The 17,115-nt window shown below is 49.5% G+C and overlaps 1 protein-coding gene across 1 annotated transcript in view; it reads right to left on the minus strand.

Annotated features, from left to right (window-relative positions):
* EBF2 (EBF transcription factor 2) overlaps nt 1-17,115 on the minus strand; it is a 100,792-nt gene that overhangs the window by 2,025 nt on the left and 81,652 nt on the right. Inside the window, exons 8-15 of the mRNA XM_068156804.1 lie at nt 12,779-12,896; nt 10,861-10,991; nt 10,137-10,263; nt 5,519-5,607; nt 4,893-4,958; nt 4,602-4,779; nt 3,459-3,644; nt 2,182-2,349 (exon numbers count right to left, since the gene is read on the minus strand). Of these exons, the coding sequence (XP_068012905.1) occupies nt 2,182-2,349; nt 3,459-3,644; nt 4,602-4,779; nt 4,893-4,958; nt 5,519-5,607; nt 10,137-10,263; nt 10,861-10,991; nt 12,779-12,896 (1,063 nt within the window). The remainder of the gene's footprint in view (nt 1-2,181; nt 2,350-3,458; nt 3,645-4,601; nt 4,780-4,892; nt 4,959-5,518; nt 5,608-10,136; nt 10,264-10,860; nt 10,992-12,778; nt 12,897-17,115) is intronic.

A 17,115-nucleotide genomic window follows, 5' to 3' on the forward strand; every position in this document is an offset into this window, starting at 1 on the left:
GGCCAGGCCCTACCTGTGGCTGCTCTTTCCTCCTGGCACAGCAGCCAGACTCTGTATGCAGGGAGGCAGCAGAGCCTGGTACAGCCAGGGGGGCTGAATTTGAGAAGTGCAGGGGCTGCTGCCAGAACAGTTTAAACTCTGTTCCCAGGGGCAGAGGCTGCATTGTCATCAAGGCTTCCCCTGGTACTGTTGTTATCAACATTGTTTTCTTTTGTTTAATCAAGGAAAGCAAATCCTTCCTCAGCTCAGAGCCTGAGTTTCTGCCATGTCTCTTCGGAAGCAAGGCAAGAGCACATTTTGGCAAGTCCCTGACCTGGGAGGGGAGCTTCATCTTTTCTGTAGGATTGAAGATATTTATCCAGCAGCCCGGGACTCAGCCAAGTGATGGCAACAGCGAAAGTGCCCCAAAGTGCCACCTGCAATCAGGAGGAACCCCTGGCGTTCTGGTGAGTCCTTTTGCCTCCCTTCCTTTCCTCCTGAGCAAACAGCAAGTCCTTGCTTTCCTCACCATTGACCCCCAGCCCAAGCCTGTCCTGACAGTGCTCCAGAGCAGAGAGACTCCTTAGGTGTCAGGATGGGATGGAACCTGCCAGTGGACAAATTCACCTCAACAGGGCAAGCAAAGCCTGATTGCCTCACTGGCTTTCAGCCGTTGTTGCAGCCTCACCTCCTTCTGCAGCAAAGCACCAGCAGGCTGAGGAATATTGGCTGGAATCATAGAATCAATAAGGTTGGAAAAGACCTCAGAGATCACCAAGTCCAACCTGTCACCCAACACATCCTGACAACTAAACCATGGCTCCAAGTGCCACATCCAATTCTTTTTTGAACACCTCCAGGGATGGGGACTCCACCACCTCCCTGGGCAGCACATTCCAGTGGCCAATCTCTCTTGCTGGGAAGAACTTTCTCCTCACCTCCAGCCTGAACCTCCCCTGGCACAGCTTGAGACTGTGTCCTCTTGTTCTGGTGCTGGTTGCCTGGAATTCTCACCTGGGCTTCCACAGCTCATCTGAAGGGCTTTGCTCTGTGGTTCGCTCTGTTTTCACATACCCCTGGCCATCCATTTCCACCCCACCTCCACTCCCCTGTGGGATTGCACTGTCAGAAGCCTATTCCCAGCCTGTCTGGCTTTTTATTGAATGTTTGTGAGGTTTGGATTAAGGTCTTACACTGCTAGCAAAGCTGTAATTATTTTTGCCTGTATTACTAGATATTGAATCGATGTAACTTTTCAATAAAGGTGGTTCAATGCAGGACACTCCCTGATGAGTTGGGAATATAGAAACCAGAGTCATTATCCCAGAGGGCCTTTGCTTTTTTCTTGGAGGGAAATGGAAAAAGAATTAGAGATGAGCCTTATTGTATTAACCTTGACAGCTTGCAATTATCAACTGCAACTCTTGATTAAAATTGTCACAAGCTTGGAGAACTTTTTTACAAACAAATACTCCAGCAGAGGTGGTGCCCAGATGCTGTGGTGGCAGGCACCTGTGCTGGGTGCAAGCCAGCTAAGGGTCTGTAAGGCAGCCACAGCTACAGGTGTGGTTTGTGGGGCTCATTTTAGCATCACCTCTGGCTCTTGGTGTAGTGAATTCCCAGAGCTGTGCTTTCTGTGGTATCTCTAGTCGAGTCTGAAGGAGCCAGATGACTTCTCAGGCCCCATAAAGGCTTTTTTTAATAGAGACTTGGAGTGTATTTATGTGCCCCCCCAGCCTGTTAAAGGAAAGAATTCAGCACAGGTTTCCATTCTTATCTTAGTGCTCACATTTGTTTTGCAGACCCCCTTTAAAAAGGCTGTAAATATCCTAGAGGGCTCAATTCCCAATACAAACCTAAACCTTGCAGCAGGTTTCAAGCCTTGGCTGTTGTGCACAGAGCTGTGGGTCAGCTCTGCAGGGCAAGGGTTGTTTTACAGGTCCCTAAAGCCTGAGGAGAAGTCAGCCCTGACAAAAGAGCTGGTGCTGAAATGCAGTGTGGGTCAGGTCCTTCCTGGTGCCAGTGAGTGTCTGTGCCCTGCTGCTTTAAATCCAACCAGACAGAGCCTGGAGCTTTGCCTCAACCAGGTGAGACCGCGTCAGATTTTCACTGCAGGGCTGGTGCAGGTGGCTGCTGTGTTTGCCTGCACCAGCACAGTGTGCTTTGCATCTGCATGCTGAGCATGAATCGTGCATGTCTTACCTCTGAACCCATTGCCATTGCCACTAGAGCAGGCAGGAGAAGGAGACCCTTGGGGTCTGATGACAGGAGCGAAGGCACTCTTCTGTTTGACAGCAGGAAAGACGGAAGAGGAGAATGGAAGGATGGAAGAAGTGCTGGAGGAGCCAACTGTTGGACTTGAAGACATCACTGTGAAAGCAAAAAAAAAAAAGTGATTCCTCTTCAGGAATGTCATTGTGGAGGTCTGGCAAAGCTGCCCAACATGACTAAGCTGTGGTAACTCTGATTCCACCCACACTCTGCCTGGGCTGTTGGCAGCCAGTCTGACGTAGAGAGGTGAACAGACCAGACAAGAGAGAGCTTGAGGTGTGAAAAGCAAGGTGAAGAGATGAGAAAATGGTAAAAAAGTCAAGGGAGAGAAAGGATCAATATGAACAAAGAGGAAACAGTCACAAGCTGTCCACTCAGACTGCTCTGGAAACTGGGAAGGCTGCTCATGGTTGGACATGATGCCCTGGAAGGTCTTTTCCAACTGAAATGATTCTGTGACTCCTGTGCCCTCTGAGCTTTTAAACATGAAGTCTCCTTGGTTGGAGTTGAGGGGGGGTTGTTTAAAGCTGCTGCTTAGATTTGACTTGGAACTGGCTTCTTTTTAAGGAAGCCATTTTTGGGAGCTCTCCCCTGCCTAAGCTGGCTGCACTGTAGGTACATAATTCAATAATCAGGAAATAAATAAGTACAGAAATAGCTGTGCAGCCTCAAATGCAGGTATCTGCTTATCTATTTCACACACATTCATGGCAGAGGGAAATCAGGGCATGAAAGAAGAGTGACTCACTCATGGTAAAGCTAAGAACTAGAAACGCAGAGCTGCGGACTCCGTCCCTGCTCTATTTCTGGTTCCTAAGGTAAGAGAGTTCCAGAGGAAGTTATCTCAGAAGTCAGCTCTCAGTCCCTGGCAGTGCAGTTCACAGGATCCAAAGCAGTCACTCTGCTAGCAGCAAGGGCTCCTTGCTAACTCCTCCCCAGCCCCCAGCTGTGCCTCATTCCTCAGGGTGGCCCTTGCCACTTGTGCACATGCACAAGGACAAAGAGTGAGGGACACACGAGCAGCATTCAGTGTTCCTCTGCTCTGGAGCATGGAGCATGTCCTGCCTCATCCTCAGATGTGCCAGGACACCAGTCAGAGCCTTTCACAAGCCCCTGCACCACACCTGGACTCCTCCTGACAGCCATCCCTCGCTGCAAAGCTAAGCTAAGCAGGAGCAAGCCTGCAGCCAGAGGAGCAGAGCACTCACGTCCGTAGGGGGACCCCGTGGGAGAGCCGTTGATGAAGCCAGGAGAGCCTGGGACGCCCAGGTTGGACATGGGGACGTTGCTGTAGCCGTTCATGCTGTTGCTGGAGGTGCTGTAGTTGGACTGCTGAGGGGTGGAGCTGGAGGAGTAACCTCGGGGTGAGATGCTGCTGGTGTTACGAATGTAACCTAAAAACCCACATTTCAAAGCGTGTCAATGGATTGGGCTCCAAGCGCTCCCCTCTAGGTTCCCCTTCTAAATCAGTCACTGATTTATGTCCAGCTTGAGAGCTGAAATTGATTCTCGGACCTGGAAACCACTCTGTGTGTCACCTTTTCCTGAGGGGTTCTCTGCAGTTGTAGTTTTAAATCATCAATGAATTACAGATAAAGGAAGGGCCTCTCCAAGGGGAGATGATAACTCACACACAACTTGCATTTTGACTTTTGGGGGGGGGGGAAGAATAAACTAGGGCAGGACAAAAACAATTTTTTGTCTTAAAAAACAATCACAAATAGCTGAGAACCAAAATTTAGCCTCTTCTTTCTCCCAGTGGGAGACCTGAAGAACACCACAGCTCTCAGCACTGCTGGCAGCCACAAAGGGATTTTGCCATGGAAAAGCTTTTGTTCGGGTCCAGCAGCTGCTTGCAGAGTGGTTACCACTTGACAGCAAGTCAGGTTATTTCTGCCCATTTCTCTGATGAGGTTCTCTGGTGAGATCTTATTTAAAGAGAACTGGCAAAATTCTCTCCATGATGGCTTAGAGCATGGCTTATGTGACATTTGCTTTAGCTGATGTGGACCCTTTCACTGCCTTAGAGTGTTACAGACATCTTTCCGTGCCATCAGCCAATGTGATACACAAACCATGTGCAGGCTGGGCACACTGACACTGAGGGTGGTAAAATTCACACTGAATAACAGCCTTCAAAAAGGAGAAGGAAATTCTCCACCTCTGGAACTGAGAGGGGTCTGCAGCTGCTGTCCTTTTATGAAAACAGAGATCCAACCAGAAAGAACCAAAAGGTGTTGAGGGGAGCAGGGGCAGAATTCAGGGCTGAGTTGGCATTAAAAATGCTCCAAAATGGCAGCAACTGAGTTTCACTTTTCCTTTGTTGAAATGCCTCTGCTGTCAGTGCTCACCTTGGTTGTTGCCCTGTGTTGACTCTGAGATGCTGACTCCTAGCTGGCTGCCATAGGAGTTGATGCCCATCATGCTGCTGTGGGCAGGAGAGCTGGAGAGGGCTGGGATCTGCGCTGGGTTCCTGGGCACACTGTAGAGAGCTTCTGCAATGTCAGCAGCTCGCTTCAGAATGATGTCCTGCAGGGGGAAGGGGCAGACTCAGAGCCCTGCCTCGAGAAATGTCCTGGTGTTTGTTACTCACCCTGAAAGCACCCTCACCCCCACCCCCCCATGAGAGCAGTCAGCCTGACCTGGTTGTTGTGTGGGGTTCCATACAGGGCTTCAACCAGGTCAGCAGCTCGTTTCAGCAGCATTTCCTGCAGGAGGAGCAGATGCACATAATGGGCATTTAACAGAGGAAGGTTCCTTCTAAACACGAGGAGGAACTTCTTGACTTTGAGGGCAGGGGAGCCCTGGAGAGGCTGCCCTGGAGACTCCCTGGAGGAGTCTCCATCTCTGGAATCTTACAAAAACTGCCTGGACACGTTCCTGGACAACCTGCTCTGGGTCACCCTGCGCTAGCAGGAAGGTTGGGCTGGATGATCTCCAGAAGTCCCTTCCAAGCCCATCTCCTGTGGTGGTCACTGTGGACAGGGCTGTCTGAGAGTGACGTCAGCCAGCACCGTGCCCAGCGCTCACCCTGGAGCTCTCCAGAGTCCTGAAGCTGCTCCAAGGGCAGCAGCAGCACTGGAGAGAGGTTCCGGACACCCAATGGAACCAGAGCCCTGATCGCCACTGAACGTCCATCTACTCTTCTGCACCGACATAAAACCCCTGAATAATCTCCACATCCTTTTATTTGTTCTCAATAACAGCAACCAAGCAAAGCAATCCCCCATGGCCAGGGTGCTCAGAGAAGTCCTCACAAATATTTTACCTTAGCTAATCTTTCAGGGTCCCCAGGATGTCTTGGGATGACCTTTTGCAGCCTTTGGAAGCCGTAGTCTATGGTAGGTTCATTTAGAGCTGAAAGGCAAACAGAAAGCTCATCACAGGAGGACAAAGGTGTCTGGCTCTCTTTGTGTGACCACTTTCATGACCTAAGGAAGATGATTTCTCAGCTTGTCCACAGAAAGCCTCCCTGCCCAGGTTCCTGGAAGGTGCACACTGTTGAGGAGAGCCCTGGTCATTGAGTGCAGGCCAGGAGCCTTGGACCATGTACTACAGAGCAGTTCCCCAGCCTCTGGTTCCCCAGCTCCACACGTTGAATTGTCCACATCTTTGCCTTTCTCTGTCCACCAACCTGCTCCTGGACAGCCCCTCAGGGTGGTTGCCATTTGGTGAAGAATGGTGGCACCTTTCTGCTCACAGCCCAGCCCTGCAGGAACTCTGGGCAGCCACACACACATACAGACACATACACACACACACACATACAGACACATACACACACACACACACATACAGATCCCCCTTCTGCCTGCTTGTGCTGGTGAGCACAGCTGAGGCTATTCCAGAGGGTCACAGTAGTGAGTTTGCCTCGCTAAGGGAACAAAGAAATCCCAACTTCTGCATTTAAACCTGCTCCAGTTTCAGCTGCTGGCTGCTCACCATCTATCAAAGGCTCAGTGACTTGTTTGAAAGCTGCAGCAGGGAAGCACTGTCACAAAACCCTCTTTCAGGGAGGAGTTTGCTTGCTCTGGACAGGACTGAGCACAGCAGCAGCAGAGGCAGTCCTGCTGCAATGCACATGAGACCAGTTGTATGCTGGGTGCACAGCCAGAACCCCAGAGCCCTGCAGACTCAGCTCACCAGTGCTGTGCACACCCCCAGCACACTGCCAGCACAAAGTAGGGCACAGGATCTCCTGCACTGGTGCAGGGCTGCTGTGCACACACAGCCACTCTTAATGATGTTGGTCTCCAGTGGATAAACCAAGATATTTTTACCCAAACCTTCAGTAATAGCTGGCAGAGCCCTGCTGGCACCGCTGGTGATTTCCTGAACTTCAGGTGCTGTAATTCTCTTTCCTGTGCAGTCATGGCACAATCTGATTTCTGATTGTTCATTCACAATTAAACTCCAGCTCGAATTGATGCTGAAGCCAGCAGTCAGTTGTGCAGCATCCTGCACATTCACAGCTCTGCAGCACTCCAGGATTCCTGTGCTCATGCTGCAAGGGTGACTCGGAATTTCCTTACCCTTCAGAAGATGCCCTCTCATCCCAGTGCCTCTTTCATGCTGAGAAGCTTGCTAGGAATTCCCTGACACATTTAGTAATATCTGGTTTGGAACTAGAGCAAGGTACAGCTAGGCTGGACATTAGGAAGGAGCTCTTTACTATGGAGGTGGTGGAACACTGGAGCAGGTTGCCCAGGAAGATGGTGGAAGCCTCATCCCTCGAGACACTCAAAGTCAGGCTTGGTGTGGCTCTGAGCAGCTTGCTCTAGCTGGGAATGGCCCTGCTGACTGCAGGGGGGTTGGACTCAAGCTTTAGAGGTTCCTTCCAACCCAGTGCTTTCTGTGCTTCTGTGTTAGTCCTTCAGCTCTGTCCCCAGTCAGTCCTAGCTGCTTCTACCCCCTTGCAACATTTGTGGTTCTTCTGAAAAAGAACATTGTTTTCAGTACTTTTTTCTGGTGAGATCAGCAGAGCTGAAACCACCCAACTGCAAGGAGCACTGATGGCACCTATGGAATCCTCCCAGATGCCCTCAGCACCTTCCGGGCTACCAGCCCCGGACACCACAATAATGAAGCTGTCAAGCGAGACACTCTTCTGCGGATCCAGATTGGTTGTTTATCTGTGTCTGCCTCTGGTGGAACAACATGAAGGTAAAAGGTCACATTCCCCACTGAGACACATCTTATATTTACTTTTTATTAAATAATTATGGCATGGCATGAAGTTTAAATATTACAGGAGATAATCGAGTGGGAATTGAGTAGAGAAAACCCAGACCTGAGAATTTAGTCTTGGCTATACTTAGAATGTCTCTGCTCTCCACTGGGAGCCCTTCTGGTTTGCTTAAGGAGTTTAATAATACACATTTCCACTGCCACAGGATCTACATCCCATTTGGGAAGGGGGGGATGTTTTAGGGGGTGGGGGGCTTGCCAATAATCCTGAGAATTATAGGCCAATTCTCCCAAGAGCCAGTACATCATTATGTGCCATTTCTCTTCTTGATTAGAGGCTCATCAGTTAAGATATATATATATATCTGCAGCTCAGCACCAGCAGTGTGAGCTCCAGAGGAATTCAAACATGGATGTGTACACAGTACACTAAAAATAGCTAATGGGAATACACAAAATGCTAACTCAGGGAAAGAAATTGGCCAGTGCCCAGCAGCCATTTTTCCAATGGATTGATGTGGACATTTTAATTCTGACAGATAAAGAGCAGCAAATCTCTCTCAGCAACGTGGGTCTGTTCCGAGAGCTCCTCGGCCATGGTGCATGGCTGGACACATCAAGTCTGTCAGCACAAAAGCTTCTCTGCACAGCTGCACCCAAATGGCCTACTACTAGTTTTACTCATTAATGAAACAAAGATATCTGTCACGAAATCCTGTTGCAAACCAGCACCTGCACGACCACACGGCAGCTTTCCACCTGAGGGGCAAGCTGTGAACTCCAGCGGGAAGTTTGAACAGCTTCACCAAAACACCACTGGGAAAAGAGCTGCTGGATCAGTAGGGCTTGGTCAAGGTGTTGCACAGCATAGGACAAAGTTATCTCCAAATGCTTTGGGGTTCCTGGACTGAGAAACCTGAGGGAGTCTGACACAGGAGCAGGCTGCTTGTGGTTCCCTACAGATCAGGCCTCTGAGGTGAAACCCCCAAGAAAAGTGCTTCAGGTATAGCCAAAGCTCTCTGGCAACCCTCAGCTCCAGTGCTTTAGGCACAGGGGCTCTCCTGGGTTCCCCAGAGCACACAGCACTGTTCATGGCATGGCATGGCATGAGGTGTGCAGAAAGCAGCCATCTCCTGGGCAGCTAAACTGGCCTACCAACCTCACTGCAGCAGCAGCACTCTTCTACTCACAGAGCTGTTAGTCAGCAGGAGGGAGAGGTCATGTCAGCTGTGTTCTGGCTACCTCAGCTCACTCTTACAATCTGCAGGGCTCACTGCATCCTTATAAGTGCTGTTTCCCACAAGCAGCTAACAAGACCTTCTCAAATCTCTTCACAAGCTTTAGCAAGCCAGCACCCTCCCATCCCTGGCCCCTGGCACAGCAATGGATCCAGCACAGCCCAGGAGTTGACACAGCCTGCAGATTATTTTATATTGCATTGCTCTGACAAGTTAACCCCTGGAGGATTTCTGCTCAGCAAGGAAAATTATGTTCAAAATCTCCCTGCTACAGACATTTCCAGGTGAGCATCTCTGTGACAAAGAAAATGCAGAGCTGTGATCAACCTTAAGGTAGGAAAGCCTCGGAGACGTATCCTGGGCTGGCGTCAGCAGATGGGAGAGTTATGAAAGACAAGGGAACTCTTAACTGAGCTGCTTACAGCAGCAGAGGACTGGAGTTTGTGCAGCATTAGAGGCAGAACATGAGGCTGCTGCTGGATTAGCAGCAGAGAACAGATGTCTTGCTGTGCTAGGAACAGCTGATGGAAGAAATGTAAATCAGAACCTGGAGACGTGTCTGTAACCTGCACTCTCACCAGACCAAGGTGCACACGGGGGCTAAATGTTGAGTTGTGATGTTTGGAAGCAGACCTTCTGAGCTCACATGAATGATTCTTGTCACTGTACCTATGAAGCACCTCTCAGCAGCTACCTGGGCATTTTTCATAGACTCCCAGAACCACTGAGGTTGGGCCCTGGTAGCTCAGCCATGAAAAATGCCACCATGCTATTTTCATAACCTGGGAGCTGTTTGTGCTGCTATTAGCAGCAACAGTCTGGGGGAATTGATTGCACAGGTGAGCCTCTACCTAACAGCTCTGTTTATCATTTTGCCTGCCATGGTGGGAGAAGCAGAGCTTCTTGAGCAGACAGATTGAGAAGCTGTCTGTCCCACCCGCGCTCCGAGCTCAGCATCTCTGTGTGGTGCTGGTTTGCAGCATATGGCAGCAGGCACCCACTCACTGCTCAGCAAACACCCACAGCTAGCCCTGTGCCAACAGCAACACAGGAACAGGATCTTTAACTTGCTTCTCTCCTCCTGGCTCCTGCATACATCTCCGCGGCCTTTTCTTTGTGTGAAGCACTCTAATTAACACCTCAAAGACCTGTGCCGCAGTCTGACTCAAGCCCCCCTCGATGGTACAAGTCTTGCACTTAAGGCGATGCCTTTTCTCCACGCAGGAATGCACATTTCTGTCACACGTCTCCGAATCACTCCATTCCCAACCATCTTGCAGCCCAGGTACCACCAGCACACAGCTGGGGGCCCTCAGTGATGCTTGTGTTGAAAACACTAAGAGCAAGGCCTGCAGAAGCAGAAAAGACCACGGGAGAGGTTTCCACTGAAGTGTGCAGTCTGCCCCCACCTGAGGTTTCCTTCCAGAGCCGTGGATAGTGCTCTGCTGCTAGGGCACCTACCTGTGTAAATGAACCTGCCGGGGGCGCCCTTGCAGAACTGTTTGGATTTGTAGGACAATGTCACTTCCACCACCCCAGGGATGTGGCGTGGAGGCGTCTGGACGCGGATGGCATGGGGCGTGATGAGCTGGAGACAGGAAAGGGAGAAGAAGAATGATGACCTGCCTGTGTCCCTCACCCTGCTTTCACCTCCCACCCACATGTTTGATGGGTAAAGGCAGCCCTTGTTCCCACACAGGACCAGGCAAGGGATGAAGCTGCTCTGGGCTTCCTGCCTCCAGGAGAGGAGGACACAGTTTAGGATCAGTGTCACCAGGAAAATTGTGCTGCCTGTGCCCACTGCTGAACTGCTGGCTTATTTCTGGACCCAGCAGGAATTATTTCTTCTTCCCAAACTTGAATCCCTTCTTTATTGAATTCTTTCTTTACTTCTTTACCAGACACTTTGAACTGTTCAAGCCACCGAGCATTGTTCAGGTCACCTGGAACTGCTCCCATCCATTCTGGAAATTACTGAGCAGTTGACCTCAACAGTATCACAAATGAAGGAGTTCCACAGAGAAATCCCATCCCAGGAGCTTTCTCATCACAGGTTTCTGCTGCCCACCTTGAACACTACCACTTCTGTACTGTTGTTGGAACAGGAATGAACTCTGTTCCCCACATCTTGCTCACAGGAGGAGTGTTTTTTTCAGCCTGGCAACAGGGAGGCAGCTCTACCCACCTCACTCCACACAAGCATGGTTCCAAACACCACTTGCAGCCCATCAAAGAAGTTGTCTCCAATAATGATCACCATTGCTCCTCCTGTGGTCCAGCCCTCACTCGGGCTGATCGCTTTGATGCACGGTGTGGCTAAACAAGACAAGAAGGACGACAGGATGTTAGGTTTTGGGCTTTTTTTGCCCCACACATCTTGAGACTTTGCTTGACTTTGACCTAAGCCTGCTCAGTATGCACAGAAGGTGCCTGCACCCATCTGCTGCAGAGGTTTGCACCCAGTGCTCTGCAAACCATAGCTCAGAGCAGCTTCACTGCCTGCTGCTGGGAACTTCTGCACTGCTGCAGCTTCAGGGCTGGGGTGAACTCCCCAGGGCTGGCACAGTCCTGGGACAAGTTGTCTCTAGCCATTCACCCATGAAGGCTGCTTTACCATTCCACAAACCCCAGTAAACAAGCAAATACTCAAAAGTGTGTTTTCTACCTTGCTAGTGTTAATTACTTGCCTACTCATTACCGGCACTTAACGTCCTGCCATTAAAGCCTCAGAAGCCAACTGCAAGGGTGGAAAAATGAAGCACTTCAGTGGCTCTGTGAGACTGCCTTTCAAAAGAGCCTTCTCCATAGCCTAGGATCACTCCAAAGCTAAACCCTGTGCAGTAAAGAGTAGAGACAGATTCATGAAACTTATCAATGGGTAAAAAGATATGGAAGTACCAAGTGTTTGCTCCACTTCTGATCAGGAGACAAGTTCTAATCATTTTCTTGAGTTTATAGAGTAGATTTTTGGTGGGGTTTTTTTCATCTCTCTTCCATATGTTCAAGGCCTCTGGACTATACATCCCATCAGGAACCCAATATGGTTTCCAGGCCATAACCAAAGTCAATCCATCACTCCATTCCCGATGTTGACAGGGTCAGAGGTGGAGGGGAACTTTGGCAGCGCTCCAAAAACATGAGACTCCTTTGAACAGCCAGTCAATCACATCCAATCAGTCAAGGAAAAACTGGATGGCTTCCTAGGCTAGGAATCCTGGGATTTTCCTTCTACCATTTCACTGCCCGCTGGGGGAGAATTAACACCACTCTGAATTCTTTACTGATTCAATCATTTTCTTCCAGTTCATTAATTCTTCTTTTAGGTTGATGCAGGGCACAGTTAAGAAGTGGGGCAGCAAAACATTATAATGAAATAATATCCCTGCTTGTCTTTTCTACTAACATCACCAGCTCCTCTCACTTTCACTAGCTGCAGGGGAGGGCAGAGCAGCCACAGATAGCATTTGCTGGCCATAGTGAGCAGTGTCTGCAGGACAGAGGTGGAATGTGCTGGGAATTAACCTGGGGAAGCAGGAGGGGAGGGGCCCAGCATTTTGAAGCTTAACAGATACAACTATTTGTAATTGCTTTAATATAGCCCCAAAGCCATCCTGCAGCCAGCCCTGAGTCTTGCTTAGCCAAACAAACTCAAATCAATTACTGTCAGCTCCCTCCTGTGCACTGCCATGCCTCGTGCCTCGTTTGTTTGGGGGAGCCATGACACTTCTCATACACATCTCGTGCCACACCAGCTCTGTTTAACTAAGATGTCATCTTGCCTAATTTGCCTGCAATCAAACTTAGCCCAGCTGAACAAGAAGGGTGAAATTTAGACAATACTTTGTGTTTCTGTGGTTTCCATCTCTGCAGTACAAACTAATTAATGAACTGGGGGGGCGAGGGGGAGGCAGTCTCTCAGATGTGAAGAGGATGGCATTGTGCATGCAGCAGGCTCTGTGTTCCTGCCTCTTCCTTCTCTAAACCCCTGGAGGTTCTGTAGCTCCCTCTCAGCTCTCCTTCCCCCCCTGAAAACAAACAGAAATTGAAGAATGGGGAATCAGCTTTTGCATTCCTTTGCAGCTGCTCTTCACACACATATCTACCTTCAGAGGGGTCGAGCCTCCTGGCCCTCCGTCCGTGCTTGGAGTTGTTGTGCACAAACATGTTGTCAGACACGGCCAGCACGTGTCCGTCCACATTCACCGTTGTCGACAGCACCACCTGGGCATGGGAGGGGAGCAAAGGCAGGCAGGTGAGCAGCTCGCCCTGCAATTCAACTTGGTCATGTAGTTAAAGTTCTGCTCTGCTTGTAAAACAGCATTGTGTCCTGCAGGCTTTGCTCCTTAGCAGAAAGGGGAGGAAATATTTCAGCCCAGGTTCTCTGTGCCCCTTCTGTGCAGCACAGCATCCTGAGGGCCGTATAAAGCCCTCGCCATATAATGAACCAGCTCTGCAGATGGCCCTAAATTTCCTTTCCTATGATGCACTGTAGCATAGCTGATGGCAAAGGGGTCTGCACAGACCAACCAGGAGGCCAGGCTGAGAGCGCCACAGCAATTTGCCCTCTGAAACAGACAGGCAGGTTCAGAACCATCTGCTCTCCACGCAAATATATCTGCATCTGCTCCAGAAATACAGGTCTCCGCTGACTGAGCCAAATGGAAACTCCTACAACATGAGAACAGTACCCAGCATCGTGTCTGGGCTTTGACACATGCATGCCTGGTGCCTCTTGACAATCATCTCAGCCTGAGGACCCCAAATCAAGCAGCAGTTTTCAAACCTCAGCCCGCAGGACCTGTGTTGCTGTGCTCCAACAGCACAGGAATTCGTAGAGAGAGCAGTTGCCTATGGCAATGCATCCAACTCAGCCTTCCCTCTGCAACATCCAAAGGGCCTACAAATCCAGAAATATGTGCAACACATTTATAGACAACAACAGTTTAAGGGAGAGAAAGAGCAAACTGTTTTAACTGCTGAAAGAAGATGTAGTTTGTTGAAACTTCGAGGCTGGTGTAAATCAGCCTAACCCCCTTCAGCTGCCACACAGCTACAGCAGCTCGCTGAGGATCTGACCCTGGATGTGTCCATGAATTTGCACAGATGCAGCTGTCACAGGTAAGGCCATGTCAGGCTCTAATTGCTGATAAAACGATATTCAGCCTGGAGAGGAGAAGCCCTGCCTAGCCTCAAGAATACTTTCTTTCTTCAGACAAGTTTAATTCATTCCAAAAGGCTCCTGTCATGCTGTACTCTTCTACTTCTCAAGCATTCCTGTCACAAAATGTGTTGCTGTTGTGTGCCAACTGATTTCATCATTGCACATTTGGGTGGAGGGAGGCTCCCGTCCCGTCCTGACATCGCTGAACCCGCTCAGATGCACTTCATTATTTTCCCTTAAACAATGGAAATAAATTTTAATCTCTCACTGGCCAGCACAGAGCACACTTTGGCAGCAGGGGAATAGACCTGAATTATTCCAGTGCCTGAAATATTTACGACAAGTCTTTAAATTGTAACCAAATGTAAATAAAGTGGAGGCATCGATAGAGTTGGCTGCAGGAGCACATCTGAGCTCACACTCGGTACCTGTGTGACAAACCCCCCCAGAGCTCTCAGCATGAGATCTCTATCATGCAGGCAGGCTTCATGCACACACTCCTGCCCTGCTTCGACAGCCACTCAGCTGGAATGTTGCACACTTCAGTAAGGGCTGCAGCACAAGCAAAGGCAAGCAAGAATCCTCTGCTGGAAGAAGAGCACTGAGCAGCCTCCCCTCCCTGAGGGGGGTGAAAGCCACTTGGCGTTTCACAGGCTGGGACCTGGGATAAATGAAGGCAGCATTCTGAGGGGCAGGACAAAATGCAACATTCAGGTCTGGAGCAGAACATTCTCCAGGTTTTGGGCCTCGTTGCAGTTATCTCCAGGTTCCTGCTGCACTTCAGCACAGGTCTTTGTCCTCCTTGCTGCACCACTGCTACCCAACTCGTACCAGCCATGAGGAGTGAGCACTTGTGAGATTATTGCTGAGCTTCTTCCCTTTGCTGCCTCTTGCCTGATGATGATGACAACCCAATTGTTTGGTACTGAAGATTAAAACCAATGTTTTATGGGTAAAAGGAAGAGGAATGTGCATTCCACTATGGTCTCTAACTCCCAGGCCCTTCCCTTTCACAAGCCAACTGCTTTCCCCAGTGAGTATTTCCTGGGTCATGACGGGTGACCCTTTCCATCTGGAATCAATCAGTCAACTCCTGACAACTTCCTGAAACACCTCACTCCATTTCCTGTTCTCTCCCCCTTCTCTCTTTCCCCCTGGTTTGCTTCACTCTTCAAAACTGCAGGCCACAGCAGCTTAATGTTAGAGGGTCAGACACAGTTAGACTCCAAATCACTACACAAGAACACCTTTGACCTTCAAAAATCTTTACATCTTAGCTAAACAAATCAAGGTCAACGTTTCTTACCATTACCTTGTTAACCATTTCTAGGCATTTTTGCCACTAGCCTTCTGAGCACATTTAGCAGCAACACTTGCTCTCCCAACATCATAAAACACTTCAGGTCTCTCAGCCTCAAACCGCTGTTTAGTGCTGATGAAAGGTTATGTGCAAACTGCCCGGGAGGATTACACCTCAGACTGGTCCACAACACTGGGAAATGGGAATGGTGTGGTTGTCTTTACCTGATCTGAGGGCACTTCTTCTGTATCATTATTTGGCTTCTCTGTCTGTTCGTGATGAGTTTGTACCTAAAATCAGTAGCTCGTGCGCAGTGTAATCCTGAGGGACTGACCTGAGAACATCAAAACCTGTTGGGTAGACCATGGGCTCTGTAAGTGTTGCTGAGGACCAAATCTGGCACAGCATAAAGACTAAGCATTGTGTGCCACAGAACAGCTGGATCCAACCCTCCTCTCTGTTGGAGTTTCAGAGGGCAGCCAGGAACAGGCAGGGAAATGTGATATTCCTTCATCCATCCACATGCAGGTTCCATCACTGGGAACAGTGAGGGAGTTCCTGGCTTCCATGTGGAGTTTTTGGCAGTGCTTAAGATTCTCTCCTCAGACCTGCAAGGCTCTCGTTAGCAGTTACGAAGCGGCAGACACTGGCTCCCCAGCAGCGCTGCAGCCATGCCTGTGCTGGGTCTCCACACCTTTTCTGCTTCCCAGGTGTTTCTGCAGCTCAATCCCTGCTCAAGAGCCACAGTGAGGCTTCACCACCACCACCACATCCAGCACATCAAACCCAGGCCCTGCCAGCTGCACTTTCCCTCCCCTGCACAGTTCCAAGTGCTGAATGTCTTTGCAAACCTTCACCTGGGTACCACAATTTTTCCTCCCCCATCTCTACATTGTGTCAGGCTCTCTGTGCTCCAGGAGAGGCTCCTCTCCAAACCACAGGCAGGCAAGTCAATAGCTATCAGCATGCATCCCCAAGCTGTAGCGCTCGTGGACACCTCTTTAGCCAGATGGTACAAGCATTCCAGGCATACAGGCATTCACTTACATGTAACAGATCTCATCACTGTGTAAATGATCTCTCTCAAAAAATTCCTGTTACCATTCCAAGTGTGGAAAAAATTCTTTATGACATGGTACATCTGGAAACAATATTGCATTCCTGATGCACTTTCCCTTCTAACTCTCTAGTCCCAGCACCATGTTGTTTTAACTTTTCAAGAGGATAACTGCTATGAGGACTTTTAAAATTATCATCATGATTATGATTCTCCAGCTGGGTGGAAGCAAAGATGTCAAGCTTCAGCCTGCTGTCTTCACTTGGACAGGGCTCCCACTGATGTCGAGGAGGCATTTTGGGTGAGCGAGTAACACAGGAGTGGATGTGAGAACAGAGTTTGTTTGCTTCAGAGCTGGGTTAGGGATAAGATAAACAAAGTGGAAAGCACCAGAGCCTCTCACTGCTCCAAGCTCCCATTGAATTCCTTGGGAAAACCTCCCTGGGACCCTGAGAGAAAAAGCCAAGCACAAGGGCTTCAGCTGAGGAACGAAGCCTCCTCAGATTATAGGGGAGCAGGGATAGGAGATAACTCCTGGATCACTGCCACCCAGCCTCCAAGCCCTGCAGCTACTCTGATAAATTGTCTTCAGCCATTCCAAGCTTCTCCCTTTGGAATCCTCTTGTCCTGATGGTTAGAGGATTTGTGCTTTACAGTCTACATTTATTCCTTCTCAGTGCTTACTTAACACTACTTTTCAGATTATTATTCCCCATTCTGATCTACCCTAGGACATTTTCAGACAGCAGCTTCATCCCTTCTCAGTTCATGTCACTAAAGCATCTGAGCCAAGCTCTTATCCACTCCCCAGTCACCTTAATGACCCTTTCCTGCACCTGTTCCAGTTTCATTTTCATCTCTTTTGAAGGCAGCTAAAGCAGTGAATTGCATTTCCAACAAGAAATCAGTGGGGGACAAAGGT

This window comes from Melanerpes formicivorus, unplaced genomic scaffold (genome assembly GCF_026170545.1).
Source record: "Melanerpes formicivorus ecotype bairdi unplaced genomic scaffold, bMelFor1.0.p_v2 SCAF_34, whole genome shotgun sequence".
Taxonomy (NCBI): Eukaryota; Metazoa; Chordata; class Aves; order Piciformes; family Picidae; genus Melanerpes; species Melanerpes formicivorus.